Source organism: Aphelocoma coerulescens, chromosome 3, assembly GCF_041296385.1.
Source record: "Aphelocoma coerulescens isolate FSJ_1873_10779 chromosome 3, UR_Acoe_1.0, whole genome shotgun sequence".
Lineage (NCBI taxonomy): Eukaryota > Metazoa > Chordata > Aves > Passeriformes > Corvidae > Aphelocoma > Aphelocoma coerulescens.
In genome coordinates this window covers 113180895-113206950 of record NC_091016.1, presented here as the reverse complement: position 1 = coordinate 113206950, position 26056 = coordinate 113180895, and the positions used below count along the sequence as shown (strand labels likewise).

The following is a 26056-nucleotide window of genomic DNA, read 5'->3' as shown; positions in this document are numbered from 1 at the left end:
CCCCTATTCAGTAAGGGCTTAATGCACGCCCTGGTGTCCCGCCTGCCGCAGGCGCTCCCTGCCCCGAGAGCCCCGACGCTGCGGGCCGGCGCCGCACGAGTTAAAGGCGGAGCCGTTTGGCCCCCGCCGGGCGCCGTCGCCGTGGCGGCGCCGAGAGGGTGGGACGGGCCGGTATGGCCGCCGCCAGTGGGGATAGCGCCGGGGCGCACCGGGAGCGCGGCATGGCCGGCGCCGGCGAGGAGGCGGAGGACGGGGAGGAGAACATCCTGTACGACCTGCTGGTCAACACCGAGTGGCCTCCCGAGACGGAGGTGCAGGTGCGTGTGGCCGCGGCACGGCCGCGGGGGAGGGGATCGGCCACGTTGGCACGGGCGGGGACGCGGAGGCGCTCCGGCGCTGCGGGGGTGAGCTGGTGCCCCAGGGACGGTCAGTGGGATGCCCGCGCTGTTCCTGGCAGGCGGACAGGGTGTCCGTGCGGCCGTTGTCCCCTTGTGCCTTCGTGCCACTTTAATTCCCACCCTGGCTTGTGCCGCCTGGGATGCCTTGAAGTGTTTCTTGCTTATTGAACAATGTATATCGGGTTTTACTGTTGAGCTGACACAAGTGAAGCTGTGGTGAATGAAGTCCTGGTCTGATCTCCAGAAACTGCTGTACAGAGAGCTGTGGAATCTCCTGGTGAAAACAGGACCCTCATTGAGCTTACCTTGCATGAGGAAAGCTAGATCCACTCTCTGGACTCCTGCTTGTGTCTGTATTTGCAGGAGTTGGGTAAAAGGGAAAAGCATTTCACCTAATGTCCATAAGACACACAAATGGATGCCAGCGCTTAAGAAATCAGATAACACTGTTCTCGTACTGCAAGTTTTTTTTCTTTCTAGCTGTTCTTCTTTCCGGGTCACCGGAAAAGCTGAGAAGCTCTTCGATCTTTCCTTTTTCATGTTTTCCTCTGCAGTGTGCTCAGCTTGCTGCCTCTATGTCTGCTCTTGTCTAACTTGGATACAGAGGATGCAAGCAATGTGATTTTCTTTCTTTCTTGTAGTGGCTTTCAAGTCCACTGAAGTTGTTAATGCACTTCCCACTGAAAGTCGTTAGTGGAAGTATTTTAACTAATGTTATGTTTAGTGAGAGCAACTGAACAGAAAAGATGTGAAAACTTTGCAGGTGGAATAATGTACCTGTTAATAATTACGAGCACTATGCTCATAAAAATAGGTTTTCATTTGTCAGAAAGTTTTTGTTTGTGATTTTGTTTTTTGTTTTTGTTTTTTTTTTTTTTTTGGTTGTTGTTGCTCTCGATCTATAAATCCTCAGTTGCAGCAACAGGTATGGATGTTTGAAAATAAAATTGCAGTGTTACTAATTACTATCTTAATAGCTTATTTGTATAGATGAATAGGCAGTTGCATCTATTTTTATTTAACCGTGTTTTGAGAAATGGTAAATAGTCTTTGTTTTTAATTACACGTGGAAACAATTTTCCTGTGGCATACCATGAGGAGGACTTGGGTATGGTGGCACGAGGCTCTGGTTCTTCTACAGCTGCGTTAAGGGGGCACATTTCTGACAAGTGTCTTTTCTGCTGCCATTAGTGTTGTTGAAGTTGTATGGTAAGGTGGTTAAAGAACTGATTAGTCTGAGAAACAATCATGTTGTTTCATTTCCTTTTGTTGAGTGGTCCATCTAGTACCTCTGTAGGTACCAAGGGGGCTGTGAATACCATGTCAGTGAGGTGACACATCCCTTTAGTGGGAGCATGTGAGGATGCCAATTTAAAGTGACTGTAACCATAGTCTGAGAGTCCTCATCTGCCCTGGTAGTCAGAATTTCTAAGCATCATTGAATTCTGCTTGTCAGCTTCAGCAGATGGTGCTGGCTATTTTAAACTTGCTATTTCTTGCCCATTTGCTTTATTTTTAAGATAATACCTGTTTTGAATAGCAGAAGTTGGAATGTTTGAAAATATTATGCTGTATAGTTTGCTTGGATTTACATTCTTCTTGGAAACTGTCAGTAGTCAGGGACACTTTTGGTAGTCTTTTTACCATTTTAGTGGGAAATTGATTTTACACTGACAATAGTAGGCAAACAGATTATTTTGTCAGTATGAGTCAGTTTTTGCCTTAAGGTGCCTTAATAGTGATATTACTTAGGTGATTGTGACTTTCCCTTTGGAACATCTGTCTTTTTTAATCCTGTTTTTTTCACACTTTTCAGAAAAAAATCACACCCTACTTTCTTGTAGAACTGAATCTTTTGGAATGAGTGAGGCGAGGAATGGTGGAAAGGAAGTTGAATGCTGCACTGGGAAATGAAATTAAATGTCTTCCTATGCAGTAATCTAGGCTACAAAGCCGGACCTTAAACTTTCACAGGTCTTTATTGATTTTATTTTTCTGTTACCTCATTTGAGATGATTAATTTTTAATTGCAGAGGGCTAGAACTTACAGCTCTAATTATTGGAAGATGAGTCTTGTGATGAAGATGTAAAGTCGTATTAAATGCGAGACATTGATAAAATCTCTTAGGTTGGATGACCAATTTTGCTTTTATTTTAGTTCTTAATGGTATTGTCATTCACCTGTACTGAAATTTCCAGTAAGAATTTTTTGGGGGAAAGAAGAGGAGGGGCTGGGGGGTTATAGCAGTTATTTGTGAAGGAAACATACAAGGAATTGACTATGCCAGGGAAGAGAGTGGTGAAATCAAGCAGTCTGTATTCAGGATAGTGATGCCATTGTATATAATGCACTATTTGAGAACCCTGAAATACATAATGAGAATAAAAGGAGTTAGTGAGTAGTAGATCCATGAAAATAGTGAATGAGGCAGTGGCTGTGGACAAAGTTGCAAGAGAGGACTTGTGAAGTAATTTATAGAAATACAGGCAGATTGGACTCTTCTTCAATCTGTCTTCCAAAATGTATTATCTGTTTCTGTGGGTTTTTTTTCATTGCAATCTAATGTTTTGAGATTTCCCCAACACCCACCACCTCCTGTCCCCCCAGTCAGCTTGCAGAGTGTGCAAAAAAATCCAAAACTAAGTGGGTATATTGTCAGCAAGAAAGTTACTTAGATTTTATTTCTGGAATGCTGTAGGGAAGGAGCAGTTGAAGTTGTTTTCCTGAGAAGGAATGAATTTAAAAAGAAATACAGCACATCTGGTAACCGTTGCTGAGATGACAAGAATATATTATAAAAAGTAAAATCCAAGTGTTCACAATATAATAGTAAATAAGTTTTGTGAAGAGTTAAAGATGTGTGGAATAGAAGACTGTAGTTCAGGCTCAGGAGGAGACATTTAAAATATTAAAAATAATTCTAAAGAGGTGTAAGCAATTTTAGGAAATGTTTTTACTGGGAACTTCTCATAATCCAAAAACTTATAACAAGCTCTGCTTTTAAGGTCCCTAGGAAATTGCAGTTCTCCCTGAGGTACTAGGGTAGCTGCAAGAAATAATTTATGCTCTCACTTATTTTACTGTAATGCCTTGTTATTTCCTGGCTGATCAACCTGAATGTGGAATGTTATCTATTAGTACAGCTGTGTTTGCTTCTTACATGCTGTGAGATGACAGCCTGGTTATTTGAAAGACTGTTTATGGATTGCAAACTTTGTCTAGAAAACTAATTTTTACTTCAATAATTTAAATGTGGGAGCCCACATTTTTTTTTAAGCATAGACATATTCCAAAATGTTGATAAATTTGTATGTCTTTCAGTGTTTATTGCTCTGTAACTTGGTGAGGTCTGAATATTTCAGTTAATGAGTGAAATTTGCTCTATGTATTTTATATTGAATGGAAAATTCAGTCATTGCCTACTCTAATGCTCAGTTTGTGCTGCTCTAATATTTTCATTAGAAAGGTATAAGCTTGATGGCTTATTTTGAAGATTTGTTTGTGGATCCTTCCTTATTGGTTATCCTTGTTCTCTTCTCAGTTTCATATCTTTTTTCCGCTTCTTACTGACAAATAATTTTATCTCCTCTTATAGATAAGAGCATACATCCTGTGTTGTTTTGTATTCCTTTTTTCTGTGTTTGGAGAGTGCTTTTATTTGTATAATCAGTGTAGTTGCTCCCCTCTGCCTTAAGTAGAGCAGGACAGGTGGAAAGGCTATGTGAGATGGTATGTAGTAGGGGTGGTTATCTGAGTGGCCATGTTACCTTTACATGTCTGATGTAAAAAGAGGTTTTTTTTGGAAACTGTTTGTTTTTCTTGATGTTTCTGAAAACTTCATGAGCAATCTTTAAGTAACTTAGCAGTTAGATATTAGCATAATATGTTGTACACCAAGTACTTCGACTACTGGGCATTACAGATCATTGTGGTGTTTATTTGGCATAAAAAGAATGATTTATAATAGCTTACAGGAGAACATAATCAGAAGTCAATGTCTTTTGTTACTACCCAGAGACTGTCTATTGATTCAGCTTTGCCTCAATCTGTAGCACATTTTGTTTATTGCCTCTTGGCATTTAAATTATTTGGCATTATAGCCTGTTTTAGCTTACACAGTTAAATCAGACATTATATGAAGTACTGAGTAATAGAAAATACATAAAGAACTTGTAGGCTAGGAGCCAACTTAAATTTAATTGGGGAATGTATGTATGAATATTGTATTTAAGTTAAAATGTGTGACATGCTGTCTGATGACTATTATTGTAATTGCAGCCAAGAGGCAACAGAAAACATGGTGCATCATTTATCATCACTAGAGCAATTGCAGGTAAATATGACTTGTTCTTACATTCGTGGCTTCTAAGACTGTGTGGATTATTTGTAAATTTCACAATTTCTGCCCTTTAGAGTGCCTAATATAATGGAAATAAAGTGCAGGATGTGTTTTCAGGAAGATGTTTTGTGATTGTGAACATGGCTGTGTTATTTTTATGTCAATTTTGTGAGCATTCTTGTCTCCATTAGTTTGTTGGGACAAACTAATAAACCATACATCTAAGCAGTTAACAAGCTCTGTGTTTTGTGAACTGTATTTGAAAAACCAAACTCTGTTTGGTTTTTTTTTCCCCCTTTCTTAACATGTCTTGCACTGGGCTGTTTTACGTTCCGGTGATATTACATTGCATAAACCAAGTGTTGAATGGCAGTAACTGAACTGGATTTTCAATCAGTAGGATTTCTCTTAGAATTTCCAAAAATATGCAGTGTTTTTTTTTATTCGTTTTTTTTTTGACTGGCTGTTTGTATTTATTCTAATGTAAAAATTCGTTGGCCAAGTATAGAGGGTTTTTCCCTCAATACCTTTTTCTTTAGTGAGAATTTGAGATTTCCTGTACAGCAGGCTGGAGGGTGTTTTAAGACTATTTAAGATGTAATTTTTACCTCTTTCCATTGTAGGTCCTGCATTATTTTTGCTTCGGTACATCTGGTACAGGTAGGTTTTATGAGACTACTGCTTCATTTTCCTATTTGGTAGTATTTTTGTAGCTTTTTGATTTGATGGAAAGTAATTCTTAATGAGAGTAAAACTGAACACTTGTTTAGAATATTGTCCAAGCAATGCTTAGAATACCTTCTTTTCATAAATTGAGTTGTAGCTGCTTGAGTTGCAGTGGAAGCCTAAATAGAAAAAAAGCTGATATATACTAGTTTGACTTTGTGCTTTTATCAGAAGCTGAAGTAACCTTGCAGTTGGAACATGTTTCTCCAAACACATACTTGTCCTCTCCACTTCCAACTGAGATATTGCAAGGGCAGCTGTTGGTTTTTTTTTTTTTCTTAAGCCTCAGTGACAGATATGATGGTGCAACAGGGTTGCTTCCTTTGGAGTAATAATTTTGATGTCTTTTTCTTTGACAATTCAAACTTGTACAAAAAGCTTGATAACTGCTTGAACAGCACTCATGCCATTTATAAATTTTTGATTCAAAAAGTCATTAAATGGTCCCAGAAATATGCTGGAGTAAGTACAGTGTTTCTGGAAAATTTCAGCGCTGTGGTTATACCACTTACCAGGTTTGAAGATATCAGTTTCCCCTTTAAAAGGATAATCTGTTGGTTTTTAAAAAGTTATATGGAAAGGGATGTTAATGTGACTTCCTGTGAAGCAGTACTATACTTGAATTTGGCAGGGAACGCTGTTTTCCCTATTGCCGGTGTTCTGCTTTATTTTTGTGCACTACTCCCCCCAACCCTTCTCTCATGAGTGGGTGATTTTTATGGACACCATACTGTCATTAAAGTCTAGTTGTAAAGATTCAGTTGTAGACAGAATTCACTTACTTTTCTTCCCTCCCTCTGGTACTCATATTTAAAATCTAATTTCAAGCTTTTATAATTTATTCTAGTTGCTGTTTTCATGTATTTGATAAAAGAGTTTGGGAGGGAGCTTGAGAGGCCTCTAGTTTAAAGTCCCACTAAAAGCAGGAGAACATTGAATTCAGACTTGGTTCGTTAGGGGTCTGTCCAGCTAGGTCTTGGAAAGGTTAAAGGATGGAGAGCCCAAAGACTCTCTGGTCAGCCTGTTCAAGTGCCTGACTGTCTTCACGGTGAAAAATTCTCTTCCTTATGTCAGCTTGGAACCTCCTCGGTTTTGGAATCACAGAAACATTTATGTTGGAAAGGACCTTTACAGTCATGGAGTACAGCTGTTACCTCAGCACTTCCAAGTCCTCCAAAGGGTTGATTGTAGTTTCTTGTGTTCCTGCCATGCACCTCTGTTGTTCCTACTTTCATGGTAATCTCCTAGGTATCAGAGTGCTGCTGTTTGGTCCTCCTGAAGCCTCCTCTTCTTCAGGCTAAACAAGTACAATTCCCACAGCATCTGATTCATTGTAGGGCAAGTACTTCAATTCCCCCCCCCGATCATCTTGGTGCCTGTCCTGTTTACTGGTGTTCTTCTTTGAATGGGTGTCCCAAAACTGGCTGGTGACCAGAGCATAAAGAGTCATAAATAAATAGTCAGTTCTGTTAGTATGCAGTTTTGTTCTGTTAGTAAAAACAAGGCTGTTGTTAGCCTTTGTCGTTGGCAGGGTGCAGTGTTGATTCATGTTCAGTTGCAAACCTTCTCAAGTGATTGATGGTTGCCTTGAAGCTGAGTTGTCTGGTGTGTGTATCTCATGTACTGCATTTGTTCACTGCTCTGATTTAGCCTAATGCTTTTGGTATTTCAGCCCTGCAAAGTTCTCTCTGCCCGCTGGACTGGTTCGCCTGGTTAATAAGCAGATCAACTGGCACCTCGTACTTGCAAGGTAACCAGCTCTCGTGCTTTGCCATTTCTGACAGGGGTGAATGTACTAATGCTTCCTCTGCTCCCCCTGCCACCCCCATTGATAGCCATGTTGAGCTGATATTGTGCTAAAGGTGTGTTACTATCTCAGGTCAAAAGAAATACTGGAGGCTCTCACAGGTGGCCTTGTGAAAGAAAGCTTAGTGTGCTACCTGGGGGCTTCTACCTGCTTCTCTTCAGTTAATGCACCTCTCACTCAGGGCTGAATGTCTGTCTAGCTTTTGAGGCAAAGTGGCTTGCAGTGCAGTCATCATCAAATTCAAGTCCTGAGTTTGGTTGATTAAAGACTTATAACTTGGCAGGATATATAATTTTAAAATAAGCAATTTATATTTGTGGAAAGTAAATGCATACCCTCAAGACTTGTGTGCTATTGCATACACAGAGAACTGAGAGTTCCAAGGCTAGAACCAGCTGTTCTGCAGAAATGAGATCACTGGCTTTTAAAAATAAGTCCAAGTATGTACAGAAAAATGGTTCAGTGACATGATTACATGAAGGTAGCGTGCAAGGTTCTAGTTTATGTTGTATGGTAGGTACAAAGACACGTAACTTACTGGATTATGATAGTTGCTTATTCCTGATAAAGCAATATATAGTTTTGGATGTTGCTGTTGTAAAATTATCTGTAAGCAACAGCTGACTCTGACCTCCCATGCAGTGAGATTTTAGACATTGTTCTGTTTTCTTAGTGCTGCTGGAAAATAGTGGCAGATGGATTTCAGTGAAATGAAGGGAATATCACAGCATGGGTATTTTATTTTTAATAAAAAATTGATATTTCCCATTTAAAATTTTTCTAAAATTTATGAATGAGGCAATTTATATCTAACCATGGAGAAAAGCACCTAGGACTCTGATGCACATTCTGTAAGGAATGGACTTTAAATGAACTTTCACGTCTGTGTTTTTTCTTTCAGCAATGGTAAATTGTTGGCAGTTGTTCAAGACCAATGTGTAGAAATCAGGTAACTTAGCATTATCTGCTACTTCAGCTGTGGAGTTCTGAGAAAGTGTTTCTAGTCATTTACTAGCAATACTTTTAAAGACTTTTCTTTGTTTTGCAGTGTTATATATTGTGAAATTTATCCATGGAACAATCATAAAAGCAGAAGCCTACTGTTTCTTTTTAGTTCTCTGCCATCCCCCATTAAAAAACAACAACAAAAAAACACCCCTACATAAACCCTCCTTAACTGTCCCAATTATAGTAGATGTGTTTATATAAGTATATATCTCTATCTCCCTCTCTGCTTTCAAGATGTGAAAGAAAAACAATCAAGATCCTCTAAAATACTCAGCAAAAATCATGGTCTTTCTAACCTTTGCCTTTCTGTCCCTTCTAGAAATTTTGCCCTAATAAATGGGACAAGGAGCTAGTATCTAGTGTTCTTCTCTGCAGAGTAGCTGGCATGTATAGTACTTCACCTTATTTTACAAGTGGAGTGGATTGCTGTAAAGACTGATGCTTTCCCTTTCCTTGTGCTCTCTTAACAACAAGCTCTCCTTTGCCAGTTCAAGAGCACATTTAGCTGTAGAACAGATCTTGATTGAGTATGTTTACTTGCTTCACAAAAATCCATTTGCTAGAAGGTCAGACCTTCCATTTATATGTAAAAGAAGCAAGTGTATGAAAATTGTTCAATCAAAAGTGGTGTGAGCACCATAAACGTCAGCTTAAAGACTATAAAATAAATCTTGTGTTTCAGCTGTATTAATGTAACTATTCTTGCATTGTTTCTAAAATTGTAACCTAGAGAATACTGACTAGGGTTTTTTTTCTAAAGTTATATGAAGTGCTGAAATGATGCTGTCCTATTTTGTACAGCATTACAAATAAATGAGGGATATTGGTATTTATGCAGTTGGATGAGGGTCTCTAAAATACTGTTGTTAGTTACTGTAGCTGCCTAAGGGTGAAAGTTACTATCTGCTTTTTTGAACAAGTAGTTAGAGGCCATGCAGGCCTTTGAATTGTGCACTTGGAATATTTTTCTATTCTGTTTATTACAGAAAATTGAATAGTGGGTTTTTTCATATCCAAATGCTTATGAGTCTTTTTTCTGCAGGTCTGCAAAAGATGACTTTGTATCCACAGTCGGAAAATGTCAAGGTACAGCAGCCTCTAGCTACATCATTACTTTGTGTCTTCGTTTGTTATTCATATGTTGCTAAATGGTGTTGTTTTACTTTAATGATAATGATATAACTTCTTAAAATCATTGAAAATAATCTCTTAATAGTTTTGCTTTGTGGCTAGCTCTATTACCCTCCCTCTGCCACTTCTTTTTATGATGATTAATATATGAAACCTGAATCTGAAATTAAATGATAGTTAGAATTAATGGGTCTGGGAAACATGCGTGGTTTTTCTTTTTTTACCCTCCTCTGAGATAAGCTTGTAATGCTGGTAGGCCCCCAGCATTTTTTTGATGCAATTGACTTTTTGTTCTGTTTAAGGGATTATATTTATTTTTTGCTTTTTTTTAATCATTTTACTCCTTTTTTGTAGTGCCAAAGGATCCTAACCCTCAGTGGAGGAGAGTGGCATGGAGTCATGATTGTACATTACTTGCTTATGCTGAAAGCAGTGGAACAGTCAGAGTGTTTGACCTGATGGGTAGTGAGCTTTTGGTCATTTCACCGGTATGTACTCTTCTTGGGTTAAATATGAATATAATAGAACTTTTTTTAAGGATCATGGATAATTTCCACTCTTTGACCTTTTTCAAATCATGGCTTAGTTTGCTATAAATGCTTACACTGTGAATATCATGCAGAAATGGACCATTAAAAGTTTCACTATAATATATCCATCATGTGATCAAAAAAAGTCACATGTAGCCCATCACAAAGTGTGTGTTTCACATCTGTCGTGGAATTGTGGTAGATCTGTAGGTGCATCAGACAGTGAAAGCACGGAATCACCATAGTTTGCAGTAATAGATTCTAAATCTGCACTTTGTATGCAGAGTTAATTGTAAATTAAGAAATATTGCTGCTAGAGTACTTTGCTTGGTATGATAATAGATAATTGCTGTTGACAGGCCCCACACTGTTGTAATGCTAGGTTGAGTTTAGCAAGCTGCAGCTCTCCCTGAGCTCAGTGGAGCTGCTTAGGGCAGTGTGACCATTGTCGCACTCCCGCAGTCCATTTCGGACGGCCCCGCGCTCTTGCTCCGGTAGCTGTCAGCCTTACAGCACAGTGACGGCGAAGGAGGCCAGAAGGGTCTCCCCATCGGGGGTCTTAGAGGATCTTTAATCTTACACCTTGTCCTGGCAACCCCCAGAAGCAGAGAGACCTCATGATCCAGGCGCAGGGGGGTTTGCTCAGGGGCGGTACATGGGCGGGGTTGGGGTACAGGAAGCGATAGGGAGAACCTGAGGGAGTGGCCAGGGCTAGGGGCAGGGGAATGGGGGGGGAAGGGTAGGGGGCAGTATGGGACAGGCAAAGCAATGGGTAAACAGATCACCACACGACACAATGTATTTTCTATTGTGTATGTTCGAAGAGTGTATTGAACTGACTTGTGAAGGTGGCTCAAGTGTATTTCCTCCATATATTGTCTTTGCAAACTTTATAATAAGATTTCTTTAAAATCAAGATAAAAGAAAATGTATTTAGTTTGTAATACAAACTATGAAACTTTATTTTTTTTAATACAATATAGTAAATTTAACTCTAGTTCTTTCACTAACAGAGACACTTCTTAAAATCCCCTTTCTCTCCCAATGTCTGCCTTCATTTTTGGATAAAGACAGCAAGTTTTCCAGGCGATCTGAGTTACGCTGTTGCTGGATTGATCTTTCTAGAATACAAAGCAAGTGCCCAGTGGTCAGCTGAACTCCTTGTTGTTAATTATCGTGGAGAACTGAGAAGTTACCTTGTAAGGTAAGCATAAATTTTGACTTCCTTTGAAAAGGCACCGTGAACTTCAAAGGAATTCTTTCTGCTCTTTAAAGAAAGTAAATCTGAACAAATGTATGTATTTTTTTTCCCTGCATACTTAGTGTTGGAACAAATCAAAGCTTTCAAGAAAGTCATAGTTTCAGCTTTAGCAGCCATTACGCCCACGGGATAACAGCTGTCATTTATCATCCTGGTCACAGGTAAGTGTTCTTGTTAGCTACCTGACAATGACATGTAAATGATGAACAAAAAGTGGCAAAATAAGCATTGGAGTGTGTTGGATGTGGAGGGGGAGAAAGATCTATTCTAAAATTGCTATTTAGTGCATCAGTAATAACAAGTCATGTCTCTTTCTACTATGAAAGGAACCTTAGTTCATCTCACTTGACTTTCATGATTCCATTAGTAATGTCCTTTTCTGTTTGAGTACCTTGTGTAAGCAACATGCATTTTCTAGAATGTCAGGAATAGTTTCGAAAGAGGTTTCTGAATGTGATGGGGATAAAGGCTGAAGTTTAGTTGTTGGTTTGGGGTTTTTTTTCTATCTGGAATTGATTACTGGCCTTGTTGGCCAGCCCATTTTCCAGTGTTCTGGCTGGAACTGCCTGGCTTTGGTGTTTGGAGTTGTCTTGTGATGTATTTTCTCTGTTAGTAACCTGTTGGGTACAGAAATTGGAGTTGAAATGTGGACTGCTTTGCCTGCCTGCTCTTGAACCCAATGTAATTGGAATAGGTCCTGGTTAGCCTATTACTTGCACTAAAAATGTGTCTTACTTTTTAAATATTGACTTGTTATGAAGCAAGATAAACTCAGCAACTCTATTTCTCTTCAGTTGTAGGAACTAAACTTCTTTCTAGATATTTTTTTTCTATTAGATCCGCTAGGATTGAATCTGTCAGTGCAGTGTTACATCATTGTATTGTTTTAAATGGAAATTAGGCTTGGCTATAGAATACCGGAAGAAACTCACTGTTGAAAAAACTTGTTCTCATTCTTCAGTGTTAAGTGAGCTGTCATATCTAGCTTAGGAAAAAAAATTATTATTAATGAGATGTAATGTTCTTCTAGCTTATTATTTTGAGAGATTAATTTTGTGTATGGCTTTTTCTTTCCACCTAATACATATTTAGTGATTTCACATAATTAATACTCAGTATACTGAATCTAGAGTTTTGAGGTAATAAGTATGGGTTATGGAGCTTTGGTAGCACTACATGACAAGACAACAGAACCAACCCATTGTTTCCTTTGATCAGATCAGGGTTAATGGTTGTAGTATCTCCTGTGATGTGCCACAAGTTGAGCGACTTAGTAAAGCTGAAAAATTGACACTTGAAGGAATGCACAATTGGATGGAATGGATGGAAAACAAAAGAACCTGTGTTTTGCCCCTGATGGAGGCAAGTCCTTTCCATTCTGAATTTAATCTGTGGTAGAAGGCTTGTAAATTTGTGATTGCAGAACTCTAAATTCATGAGTAGAGTCTCTTGCTGAAATTTTCTTGCTATCCTAAGAAAACCCTAGAATGGCTTGAAGGCAAGCTCTTCAAAATTGTGCATTAAAGAAAATTGTTGATACAGACATGTAGAAGTTTTAATTTTCAATAATGTGAACTTTGATCACTTAACACGTTCAACTTTGTCATTTTACGCTTTCTTGCATTTCATTTAGTCTCAGATGGTGAAATTATACTGGTGTCTCCTCGCTTCTTGTAAGGCTTGACTTAGTGCATTACTATAATACTGTGTATTTGCTCATTACCCTTTACAGTGCAATAAAATAGCAGTTAAGAACTTAATACACTTAATTTTTTCAACTAGATGTATGATAATTGCAAAGAGAATATGTTGGTAGGGAATGTTTCTGAATCTGTAGGAAAACTTGAAGCAATAGCTTTGCGAAAAAATCCAATACTGACTTTTACTATTGTTGAAAAGTTTTATATACCTTAATTTAGATACCTAATGTTGGTGTTCTCATGTGATCCAGCTTTCATCTAGGATGGAATTTATGAGGCACTTTAGTTGACAAATCTTAAATGTCTGCTTCAGTGTGAGCTCTTTGTAAACTCAAATCCAAGGTTCAACAGCTACTTGTTTTGGTATCTTAATCTGGAGCTGAATGTCTTACTTCTGGGTTAGCTGCAATTGCTGCAGAAAGTGTTTGATATTAAAGCCTAAAGTTTTCAATGAAGGGCTTGTGAGGAAGGAGTTAAAGGGTTTCAGATTTAGTTAAAATTTGTTGTACCAAAATTACTAAGTAAAGAAAGGCATATCAAGTTTTTATTGGATGCCTCAATTGAGCTTGTTCCTGAGACCACTGTTACGCTGGTTATCTTCGACCCAGCTTTGTACAAACCTGTGGAGTGGAGTACAATTGAGGTACTGCAAGAGCAGGCAGTTTTTGAGACTGGAGGAACCCTTGGAGATCATGTAATCCATTCCCCTTCACCTCAGGGTCACCTAGAGCAGGTTGCTTGGAGCTATGTCACTGCAGTCCAAGACCTGCACATCTGTGTCCCCCCTTAGGAGCATGGTGTGAGGCCTCTGAGGTGCTGGGGACAGCCTGGCAGCGCATCGCGGTGATTGTTCAGAACATAGACAGAGATAGGTTCTGGCCATTATTTTCTGCAAACTGTTGAACAAAATGCTGCACTCTAGGCCTGGCACTTTTACATAGGTCTTTTTCTAGGACTTGTTGAAAGGGTTTCTGACCCCTGGTAGCCAGGAGTCCATCTGGAACTAAAGCTCAAAGCATCCTTTGATTAGGAACAACTGGCAGACCTTGGTAAAAGCTTCTAAAGCTTTCTAGCTAGCTCTTCCTGGCAGTGACTGGCATTGTGAAGTGAAAGGCTTCCCAAGAGTCCTCTGATGGTCTCAGGAGTCCTCAAATGGTCCCAGAAGTATGTAGATGTTTTGGGATCTAGAAATGAAGCCCGGAAAACAGCTGCTCAAACTGCTGCATGCTGGCTGTGCTCTGGGTAGAGCACATGCGCAAGAAAAATAGTAGGCTTCCTCATGTTCGTGTCTCCTATTGCAGTTTTTGGTCAAAGTGACTTCTCTTTTACTGCCTTAGGCCGTTCCTTACACCACAGAATATCTAAAACTTCTAAGAACTTTAGGCATCACGCTCAAGAAAGATCTTACCACTTTCCACAACTATGTAACAGGTGGTTGTAGCCAGGTGAGGGTCAACCTCTTCTCCCAAGGAGCCAGGAAGATGTAGGAGAAAACGAGGCTTAAGCTGTGCCAGGGGAGGTTTTGGTTGGACATCAGGAGGAACTTCTTCACATGAAGGGTGATTAGACATTGGAATAGACTGCTCGGGGATGTGGCTGAGTCACCATCCCTTGAGCTGGTCTAGTTGACATGGTAGTGTTTGGTCATAGCTTGGGCTTGATGATCTCAGAGGTTCTTTTCTAGCCTAACTGATGATGTCATTCTGTGGTTCATCCATGTATGTTTGAATAGCAGGAGACCTGGCAATACTAAATAAGTTTTACTGACATCTTAAAAAGGATTAAATGTGGAAGAACGTTTTCTTTTCTTTTTTTTTTCGTTTATTCATTCATTTGAGTTTCACAGGTGTAGTTTGGGCATTGCCACCGGCCAGAGCTGCTCTGTGTGAGCGGCAGCCACTACTGGGGGCAGAGCGCCTCAGGAGTGATGCGGCCTTGGGAAAGGGGTAAGGGAGCATTCCCAGGGCAGAGCTTCGGGCTCCTACAATTGTGCCTTTTTTTGTAGATGCTTTACCTTTGATGGGTGATTCATTACAATGATACTTCCAGACAAACTTAGACACTTATTCTCAAGGTTTTCATCGAAGTAGTCATCAGTCAAATAGGGAAGTGCTTGTTAATAAGGTGAAAGGGCTTCAAGGGCAAATACTTTGTTACAGTTTAGTGGTGATCAGCAATAATTACAAAGACTTACGTCAAAGTTTTTAAAATGCCACCTATTGTGTGTAACAAAATCATTGCGCGCACATGTATAATTGGTACAGTGGCTTTAATTGGCAAGAAACTTAATGGCAAACCTTAATGCATTCAGTTCTTCAGTGAAAGAGAAGTAGCTTTTGTACCACATCTGAATAAATGAAAATCTGATGCTTGAACAGAACGATCAGAACTTGTCATATGCTTCAGCTGTTACTTTTTTTTCACTTTTGAGGATAAGGGGGAAACTCAAACTTGCAGCCAGACTTATTTTATTTTAGATGTTGGGAATTATGACTTATCTGGAAAGCTAGAAATGAGAATGGATAGGTATAAATGCTACAAATAACAAATGTTACTTGAATAATATTTAAGTGTTTTTAGATTTCAGTATATTTATTCACAGGCAAAGCTTATTGTGGCTGTTAAATGTCTTGGTATATTTAGTCTTTTTGTTACTGTAAGCAAACTGCTATAGACTTAAGCAAATCAAAAAAAGTATGTGGCAGTATATGAAACCATAATACATCTTTATATATTTTATAGACTTCTTCTTGTGGGAGGCTGTGAAACAGATGAAGACGGAGTATCTAAAGCAGCTGGTTGTGGAATATCTGCTTGGAGAATTCTGTCAGGCTCCCCCCATTACAAACAAGTCACTAATTATGAAGATGATGTTAGAACAGTAAGTATGCATCCTCCTTTTACGGGATGAATACTGTCACTGGAAGCTCAATATGTATCTCTTTTTGAACAAAGAATTTAATGCAACGTTTTCCTATTTTCTAAGGTATGATGTGTATGTGTAAGCAGTTACGTTTTTCCCCCTGCCATCTGTCTGTTTTTGCTTTTTAGGTAGTATGATTTGAACTTTAAGTTCTTAATTACCATGGTTTTAAAACCAAAAGCAACAAGAAAGGAGTTTGTAAATTTCCAAGCTGCAATATTTTTTTGCTCCTAGCTGTACATTGGGATATGTTATGTGTCCTTGTTGGAAAAAAATTCCAGCTTGTTCTTTTATTACTTCAGAGCGAAAGGCAGCATACCTGAAATAAATGTTTCAGTTTAACTCTGGCTGTTGATTTCTTTTGCTTCTAGTAGAAGTAGGTGTTTGATTTGATAACAACTTGGTTATACTGAAATCAATTTACAGCATATCAGCATAAAGTCCAGTGTTTACTCTTACATAGGTATTGCTTAGTATTACAAGTGAGTTGTTAATTTAATTGCAAATGAGTAGTGCTTTTCTGTGAGATGTTATATACCTAATGAAGTGGACAAAATGATACAAGCTGGATTTTATTATGCTTGCATAGGCAGTCTTACGGAAGTTTAAAAATAGTAAAATCATAAAATTTGCTGAGTTGGAAGAGGCCCACAAGGTTCGTCAAGTCCAACTCCTGGCCCTGCACAGGACACCCCAGGAGTCACACCATGTGCCTGAGAGCATTGTCCAAACACTTCTTGAACTCTGTCAGGCTTGTGCTGTGACCACTTCCCAGGGGAGCTGTTCCAGTGTCAGCCACCCTTTGGGTGAAGAACCTTTTCCTGATATCCAACCTAAACCTCCCCAGACACAACTTTAGACCATTCCTCAGGTCCTGTCCCTGCTCACCAGAGAGAAGAGATCAGGGTCTGTCCCTCCTCTTCCTGTTACGAGGAAGCTGTAACTGCGATGAGACCTCCCCTCAGTCTCCTCCAGGCTGAACAGACCAGGTGACCTCAGCTGTTCCTCATATGGCTTCCCCTCAAGGCCCTTCATCATCATGGCCTTCCTTTGGACACTAGTGGTTTAATGGCTTTCATATATTGTAGCACTGCTGACTCATATTCAACTCGCTGTCAGCCAGGACCCCCAGGTCCCTTTCACCAGCACTACTCTCCAGCTCCTCATTCCCCAGTCTGTGCACACAGCCAGGGTTGCCTCAGATACAGGATCTGGCACTTGGCCGTGTTAAACTTCGTATGGTTGGTGATTGCCCATCTCTCTAATTTGTCAAGGTCTTTCTGCAGAGCCTCTAAAGAATCTTGGAGAGTTGTTTCAGTATTTTAAATACGACTTTAATATTTGGTGCATAAAACAATGTATGAGATTGTCTTTCATTGTATGATTTGGTTCTGTTCTTACAGGCACAGAGAAGAGGATTATTAAGGATTATGAATTTAAGATTTTACAGCAGGCGGGGAACAGAACAGGTATTAAGATCTGGATCTACCTCAGAAATGTATTTTGCTGACATAATTGTCCATTAATGACTACCTGAGAGACTGACTGAAAGTAGGTTTTAATTTATGCAACATAGGAATTAACGTTCTATTAAATTAATTAAAGAGCTTTAGTATAAAATGGAGTATCTTGCCACTTACTTGGCTTTCTTAAAAATCCAGTTAGTTAATTTGCTAAAGCTTGAATCCCTGGGTTTCAGGAAAAGGTCTAGAGATGTAGAGTTCAATATTAAATGTAAGCCCTTAATAAAAAAAGAAGGTATAAGAAGCCACTTAATTATTTGTTAATGAATGTGATAATCAGACGCTGTAAGTTGTGTTATATATATTCTACAAGAAGAAAGTAGATTGTGATGATGTTTCTCAAATTCATGCCCAAGAGATAAAGAATAAACAGAACTCGGCCTTCTGTACTACACCTATCCCATTAGAAAACAACAAAAAATCCTCAGCCCACAATTTTCATACCGTGTAGGGAAGAAAAAATGCATGGATTCAAACTAATAATTTGTGGCTTAAATAGGGCAGACCCAGGAACTTGGTTTTTACAGTCTGAGATAAAAGGGAAACATTTTGCTAAGTAGCTTCAAAAGTTTATTATGGGTCAGGCTTCTACTCCCAGGATGCATGTGAACGTAATGAAACTACTGATCAGAATCAACTTACTCTTAATAAACTCTGGGTATGGACCTTGTGTTCTCTACCCTGAATGATTGTTAAATCTTGAGTGTCATGCTGATGTGTAGGTGTGTGCTTTCTGTCTTTCTGAGGTGTTGTACACAGTGCTCGTGGCTTGCTTCTCTATGCCTTAGGAGCTGCCCATGCAGTACTGCGCTAACTTCTCTTATCTCTTTTCTACTCACTATGTATAGCCTTCACTTGATTCCTTTTTCTATACCTGTTTCCCTTCTTGTAAAAAATTTTGTTTTCCCTTCTTTTGCTTTCCAAGGAAAGAACAGTAAAGAGTCTGTCTACCACCTTCACTCTGTGTCCTCCTGAGAGAAAAAATGGTTGATCTGAGTTGGAAATGACCTTAATAGATTTTTGGGATGTTTTAGGTGACTGGTTAAAAAGAAGAAGTTGCCTGCTTGATTGGAAAGGGAAAGCAAATCTTTCTGCATCTTTCTCAAGGGTGGAACGGGGAGAGGTTTTTATTTCCTTCACTGAAAATGCTAAAGATAAAGCTGATGTAAGCTTTTTTTACTGAAAAGCTTGTACTGCAGGTAGCTATACTAAACTTCAACTTCATTGCGCTTGCCAGTACTAAATGAAGAAATGTGGAGACTTACTCATCCTTGAATATTTTGATCCAATTTCAGAGATTTTGGCTTAAATATGTAAAGTATAGTTTGTATTCTTAGTGTGAAATTAGCACCAGGGTTAAAATACAACAGACACGGCAGGTAGAGGACTTGTATATTAGAGCTGGCTGTATTGGGATTTGATTCTTAGTGTTAAGTGATGCTTAAAAAATGTGAAGTGCCAGCCTGCTGAGTTTTTCAACTGCTTGTTTTGCTGTTCCCTTAAGTTGATGAGCTGCTTACAGAAGCAGCGTTGCCTACTTTGGCAGAGGACTGATTAATTTTTATAGATAGCAGGGCTTGGGTGATAAATTTGAGTGAATTAATGGCCACCCAATATCTAAATCTAACATCCAGATAGTTATTACTGGCTGCTGAGTAAACATTTACCTCCTTTTAAGATCTGTGATGTATACCACTGATCAGTTATCTGAATAAGCTATATATTTTAGCTCTATGTTTCTAGGTCCTTTAACAGTCTTTTGTTATTTGTCCTTTGTGCATGCAAATTGATTTGTAAGGAGAGAATTGCCATTAGAAGGCATGTAAAATTCCTGGGCAAACTACAGTTGGAAATGCACTACTCCAGCTGCTTAAGAATATAGTCAGAGAGTATGAATATTTTCTAATATAAATAATTCTTAATGGGTTTAAAAAAAACCCTTAATGCTCTCCTTTTCAATTAAAAACACATTTTAGGCATGGATTTAAGGAATGCTCTATAGCTGCAAACCACTGTGTGATAGTGAGCAGATTTTTTGATTGTCATTGTTTCTGGGGCATACCTAGAACTGTAAAAAGCCTGAGAAATAAAATAGTAAAAAAAACTCCCAAGTCCAAGCAACATAATGACCTGAAAAGAATATTTTTATCTTCAGATAATACCTACCACTAACGTTCTGTAGAAATGCCATTAAAACTTCCTAATTGATAGATGTCAACTAACCTTTCTGTGCTTAATTTATGTTGGGGTATTTTCTGAAAATTTTTACAAAATTTTTAGAAGTGAACTAACAAAATGAAATTTTATGAACAGTGTAATTTTTGGGAATCTGCATCTTGCTGTCTTTCAGGCTTTAAGAACTGAATGGTTTTTCTGAAAATGTAGAATTTTGTTGGGACAGGAGTGGATAAATATAAAATGTATTTTCAGAAATTGTCATTCATTGCCAGCAGCACTAAATTTGACTTTAAAATTTAAGTGTGTATTTAGAGGGTCTTGTGGAAATAGTGTACAGATCCAGTTGTAAATGTGCAGGATTTTGTGAATCCTTAAGAAAGTATTTTGTTAGAAATATGTTTTGCCTCTTAAGGTGTCCAGAGCTTAAGAAAAGCTTAATCCAGGAGAATTTTTGTAGCCTTGATGAAGTCAACTTACAAGTCTTGAATTATTTTATCTGTATGGATTAATCTGGTATTTGCTATGTTACTACTTGGTCTGTTGTTGTTCAAGAGATTCTTAAATTCTGATTCAGTGTCCTGAAATGAACAGTGTGCTCCTCCAAGGTCTCTTAATGTCTGTATTTCTTGTATACCTTTTTTTTTTTCTTCAATTGAAGAATTTGATTTGTAGTAATGCCTACCCAGAAGTTTGCTCCTGGGGGGAAAGGCCTGTACTAAGCTGTGATTTGGTAATAGTCTTCCTTGGGTGGACCAGAGAGTCAGGATAGTAGAAAACTGAGGCTGCTGAATGTTTTTTATGTACAAAGCACGACCTGCAGTTTTCCCTCCCAAGTAGCTCTGCATTGCTATCAGAGTGTTCTCCTAGGAATGGTGCACTTCCAGGTTTTATTTGCTATATAACAATGTGATACAAAAGTTCACATTCCTAAAGATTTGTTCATGCTATGATAGTGTTCTTCCTTTATGCAGGTTGTTTTTACTCTTGCATGCCACAATTGATCTCTTATCTTTTTTCTTTTAGAATAAGGGCGTTTTAGTTTGTTTTTAATTTGAGGCATATTAACTTTTCAGAGTGGATGATTGCACAATTTTTTTTCCCTGAAATAGAAAAGAAAATATATATTTGGAGGAATTTTTTGGGGTATTCCTTGGTGTATAATTCTATTGTGTGTGTTTATTTATTTGCTTGGATATCATGTTTGGCAGGATGGAGTTTTCAAGATGAATCTTTCTCCTGATGGAGCTCTTTTGGCAGCTATTCATTTCTCAGGAAAACTGACGATCTGGTCTATTCCATCTCTCAGACAACAAGGAGAATGGGACCAAGCTGCTCAGGTAAGAAGAATGTACATGTTCAGAAACTTGACTTACGTATCTTGCTCCTCTGGAAATGTGTTTTCATGGGAGATCAGAGGAGTTCAGATAACTGTGCATTAGCTACATACTAACTTCTCAGTCAACTCCATGTTTTTCAAGAGCCCTAAACTTACTTGTATAATAATCTTTTTTACCCATAAACTGTAAACTTGAAAAATTAAGAAAAAGAACCAATTATGTGCAATGAATTTTTCATGAGGCATTTTGGTACCAAGTAGATAGCGCTGTTAGAATTAGACTACAATGCCGTTAGACTGAAATGCCGTTCTAAAAGAGAAGTAGAGGCTAACACAGTTAAATTTGTTTCAGTGATTGAAACCAAATTCTACTGGATGTGTGTGTTCTTCTAGTCCTCCCTCAAAATTTACCTTACCTTGCTCCAGGTGACATTCTAGAGTATTTTCTTAATCAACTTGCTGTTAAGTTAATGCTTTCTACAGGAATTGCTTGCAAAACTAAGTAAGGGAACTTAGGTTAAGAATTGCTCGGACACTGGCAAACTTTTATGTGACTTGTGTGAATTTAAACACTGGGAATTGAAAGCTAATTAGCTTTCAAAGGAAATTCCATATAACTAATATACTTTCTGGGTAAAGATAAAACTTTATTTTAATGAGGAAATATATTTTGAAAAGTGAAAAATCTGAAACAATGCATTCTAGTATGTGAAGTATTTTGATTTTCCTCCCATTAATTTCTTGACTAATAGTAAAGAAAGGCTTTTCACTTGAAGTGCTGCATTTTATGTTCTGAACCTACAAGACATGAACCAACATCAGTTCCAAACAGGGTAAACAAGTGGGATTGAAATGTAGTTTCAAGCTTATTTAGAAAAGTATTTTTAAACAGCAACCAAAACAAGCAAGCAAAAAAACCTCAAAGAAGTTCAGCTCTAGCGCTGGGATAAGTGCTGTGTGTGTATATATGCATATCTGTTTATCTCTATTTTTAAGATATACTTCAGACAGATTTTGCTCAAGGATGCTTACAGTGTTTTTTCTTCCTTTTTAGCAATAATGAATATGTATCCTGAAGGAGCATTCGGGATTTTATAATTCAGTGAGGGTGATATAAAGGAATATTCAGTACTTGACTGTTCTCAAAATTTTTTTTATAGGTGAAACTGGTGTCCAAGTATGATGCATATTTTCATAATATGAAAATAATAATATGTGTGATTCCAATGTAATTGTCAACCAGACATATTTGTTAAATTAACTTAGAGGGGTCTCATGTTTAATTTTAATTAATAGACTCTTCTCTTTCTACTGAAAAATCAAATCTGAAAAACACTTTCTGCTTGACCCAAACGTGCTTTGGTTATTTCAGCTACCTGTACTTCCACTGTGTTGCACTTGGGGGTAGGATTTCTGTCGCTTCGAAATCACGTTTAAAACAGCACTGCAACATAATTCTGAACCTTGCAATGCATCAATTAATAATGCTGCTTGTTTTCTTGCACTAGTCTTGAAAGGGGCTTTATAATTCTGAAAATAGCTTGGGAAAATACTTATAGAACTGTACTAGACTGTCTCGCAGGACCACTAAACAGACTCTTGGAGATTATTTTATGTGCCTGCAGTCCTATGTATAGACATGAAAAGCAAACACTTGGCTTTTGATTGCTGGAGAACCTTTATTTCAGAAATCTTTAGGGTATGATTACTGTTTCAAGCTGGTCAGGCTATGTCTCGTGGTTTTGGTTTTTTTTTTAATTGTCTGTAAAAAAGTACAATGTGGCGTTACAGCAGTTGTATGCTTATGCTTGAGAAGAGTTTGAATTTACAAGGAGCATTTTAATTGAAAAATGAGTGGGTCAGCAACAGAGTAAATAAATGGATTCTGTGTTACTTGAATATAATTTCTTTTTTTTTTTTAGCCAGGCTATGATGAGCTTAACCCAGACTGGAGACTCTCTAGTGAAAAAAGAAAAAAAATAAAAGGTATGCAGTACAGTTAGATTATTATTTTATATCACTGTGTAGTTAAAAATAGTAATGCAACTATATCAAGACTGAAATGGCTTAATTAAATCTCAGTCAGGTTGCCAAAATTGTATGATTTGAATTTGTAGCATGGCAGAGCTAAATGAGTGTCACAATGGGGTTTTTTTCAGATTCTCTCTTAAAAATGCTTTTGTAGCCATAAAGAAGTTGATATTTCAGTTAGCACAGGATTTAGTTTTTTCTTTCTGTGAATGTCTAATAAATCTCTAAAGCTAATGTAATTTAAAGATATTGGTTTAAAATTCTAAAAACAATTCTAACGCCAATTTCCTCCTTGATGGATTTGCCTCATCAGTCTGTATTGTTCTCTGAAAATTCAGGCCAATCTCTGCAGCGATTTAGCACCTGGTTATTGCATGGTTGTTCCAAGAGTGCAGAGATCAATAGCTATTCCATGATCCATTTGCTGCTGCTTGTATACATCTATATTATTAAAGGATTCCTGTCTCTTAGTACTATTTTTCTTGGTAATTCTGTCTTTGGGTAAATTCATCTGACCTTCATAGGTAGGCTGCTGACTAAGCATGAGTAAAAAAGTGATAAACTGACCTGTTTCTTAGTGCTCTTTGGGGAAAGATTGTTTTCATCAGAGGAGTGGAAAGTGACATGTAGGGAGCAAAATGAGCCCACTCTGATGAACATTTTATACCAATGCCCAGTTACCATAATCAAGACAGTCTTGGAAATGTCACAGCTTCCATTGTCAGTCCTAGAGACTTTTTTGTTTATTTGGTTTTTTAGTTTAATATTCCTAACAACCTCCTCTTGAAATATGTTTGTATGTTTACTTGTCCTCCAAAGGAGTGTAGCCTTTTCTGATTTTCATTAGTATTAGGTTTTTTTGTCATGTTGAGGATGGCCTGATGGGTAATGAAATAGATCTTTATCGAAGATCAGAAATCTGTCAATTTTTGTGCAAGTAAATCAGTTTACTGTGAATTTTTTCCCAAATAATTTATATATATTTGTAATTAAGTGCCTTTTCTTTTTTTCTCAACAGCTTTATTTAATACAAAAATGGTTTAGTAAAATCTAATTGCTATAAAATACTTAGTGAACCAATGTTGCAAATATAACAATAAATACTTGTTCAATTAGACCATATTTCTTCATAATGGAAGTCTCTTCTAGTCTTACCTGAGGTTTAATGTTATCTTTCTTTATATGGTGCATTCTTATTTTAGATAAAGAATCCTATTACCCATTGATAGATGTAAATTGGTGGGCAGATAATTCTGTCATCCTTGCTCGCTGCTCTGGTGCATTGACTGTGTCATCAGTCAAGACATTAAGAAACCTGCTGGGAAAGGCCTGTGAATGGTTTGAGAGTTCTCCTCAGGTCACTTCGGCTCATGATGGAGGATTTCTAAGTCTGGAGGTGAGGAATGTGCACAAGTACATTATCCTTTTGGAATACGGTACAACAATTTGCTTTTTTATATGTGATCCTAAGATGGGGTGGGTGTTAAAATAGAAGATGTTATTGCTAACAGGAAAAGTGATTCCTGTTCGTAGATAGGTGTTGCGGGGAAATTCTGAACTTGCTGCAGCTTAGCTGTTCTAGGATAAACTTGATAAAACCATAAATAATTTGGGGGAGTAGAAGCAAAACTCCTGGAAGGTTGTGTCTCAATGAGAGGAGACTTGGAACAGAAAGGAATTTGTGTTGACAGTAACCTTGCCTTGTATGTTAGTGCATCTGAAGAACACTGCAACCTCTTTCACTTGGAAATGAGAGAGTGAACACATTTCAATTAGATATGAGGAACACAGTTAACGCAGAGCTGTGTAAGAGATATATTTTTTGTTTATTTTTAGTAGGATTCCCGAAGGGAGTAGAATATAATAAAGTTAATCAGTAATTTTCTTTAAAACTGAGAAAATTACTCTATTCCAGACCTTATATTGAAATAGGTCTTAAACATCTTAATCAAAAGTTTAATATTAGAATTAGAAAATTTCAGTACAAACCAAAGCTTGTATGTTTTTGGAAAGTTGTCTTATTCTGGAAATAATATATACAGCCTGTGACTGGCATACTACAGCCTAAGGATGTAGTCTGAGATTGCATTAAACAGAAAACCTTGCTTTGAATAGCTGAGAGTTGAAAACACTCCTGTACGCTGCAGTAAGCTATAGAAAAGGGTGGGAAGATGTCTCCACTGTTCTGCCCTGTCTGGGCTGGTGCAGGAGGTTTAGTGTAATGGCAGCTTACTATGAAGCCTTCACTTTGGTAGGTGAGGGGTGAAGCCTCAGATCAAGGAGACAGATGCAGTCAGGGTTTGTTGAACAGGTTAAGCAAACTGGGAAATAAAGATTTTAAAGGAGAAGGGGAGGAAGGACGTTGATTCTGAAATTTAAAGTACTGCAAGTGGAGATGTACTCAGTTCTTACCAAACTAGTTTAGGTGTACTAGGTGGATGTTTCCTGTTCGCGTTTTCTGTGCAGTGTGAGATAAAACTTGTCCCAAAAAGACTGCGTGTGGAGAGTAGGCCTGGTGATGAAGATGAGGGAGAAGATGACTCTGACTCGGATGATGAAACTTCTGCTAAGGACAGATACTTCAGCTACCTAAAGCAAGGCCTGTACTTTGTGACAGAAATGGAACGATTTGCTCCTCCACGGAAACGACCACGTACTATTACAAAGAATTTCCGCCTTGTCAGCTTGAGATCCACTACTCCAGAGGAACTGTACCAGAGAAAAGTAAGTCTGGAAGGAAAGGTCACATCTCTTTTAATCAGCTTTATTTAGAAAGAGCTCTTTATTTTTCTTTTAATTCTTGCTGTGTTAACAAAAGGATTTAGGCACATATTTCTGAGCGTCTCTTAACTGACAGTGTGCTGTGTCACCTAATCAAAGGGATCCTTGCTTAAAACTAGCATTATAATAACTGAAATGAGATGATGACTTCAGTGGGGGACATTGTGCATCATTGACTTGGCTATACTTGGACATACACTTGTGTTTGCGCATAGTGAAGGACTTGGAAAATACATTGAATGAAATCAGTTTAACTTGTTGGCCCAGGAGTGGGTTAACTTACAGTCTGATGTGAATGTTTTGCATGTTTTTCAGATATATGTACAAATTAGGCCTGTGACTCAATTCTCACCAAACAGATACTGCTTTGCTTTTAGGGCTCT

The 26056-nt window shown here is 38.1% G+C and overlaps 1 protein-coding gene across 1 annotated transcript in view; it reads left to right on the top strand.

Moving 5' to 3' along the window:
* The first annotated feature begins 158 nt into the window (after window positions 1-158).
* Window positions 159-26056, top strand: part of NBAS (NBAS subunit of NRZ tethering complex) — a 166661-nt gene continuing 140763 nt past the window's right edge. Inside the window, exons 1-15 of the mRNA XM_069011614.1 lie at window positions 159-317; window positions 4678-4732; window positions 5362-5398; window positions 7137-7214; window positions 8173-8220; window positions 9322-9365; window positions 9765-9898; window positions 11011-11144; window positions 11264-11362; window positions 15644-15782; window positions 17228-17293; window positions 20734-20862; window positions 22784-22847; window positions 24095-24288; window positions 25359-25616. Of these exons, the coding sequence (XP_068867715.1) occupies window positions 174-317; window positions 4678-4732; window positions 5362-5398; window positions 7137-7214; window positions 8173-8220; window positions 9322-9365; window positions 9765-9898; window positions 11011-11144; window positions 11264-11362; window positions 15644-15782; window positions 17228-17293; window positions 20734-20862; window positions 22784-22847; window positions 24095-24288; window positions 25359-25616 (1623 nt within the window). The 5' untranslated portion in view covers window positions 159-173. The remainder of the gene's footprint in view (window positions 318-4677; window positions 4733-5361; window positions 5399-7136; window positions 7215-8172; window positions 8221-9321; window positions 9366-9764; window positions 9899-11010; window positions 11145-11263; window positions 11363-15643; window positions 15783-17227; window positions 17294-20733; window positions 20863-22783; window positions 22848-24094; window positions 24289-25358; window positions 25617-26056) is intronic.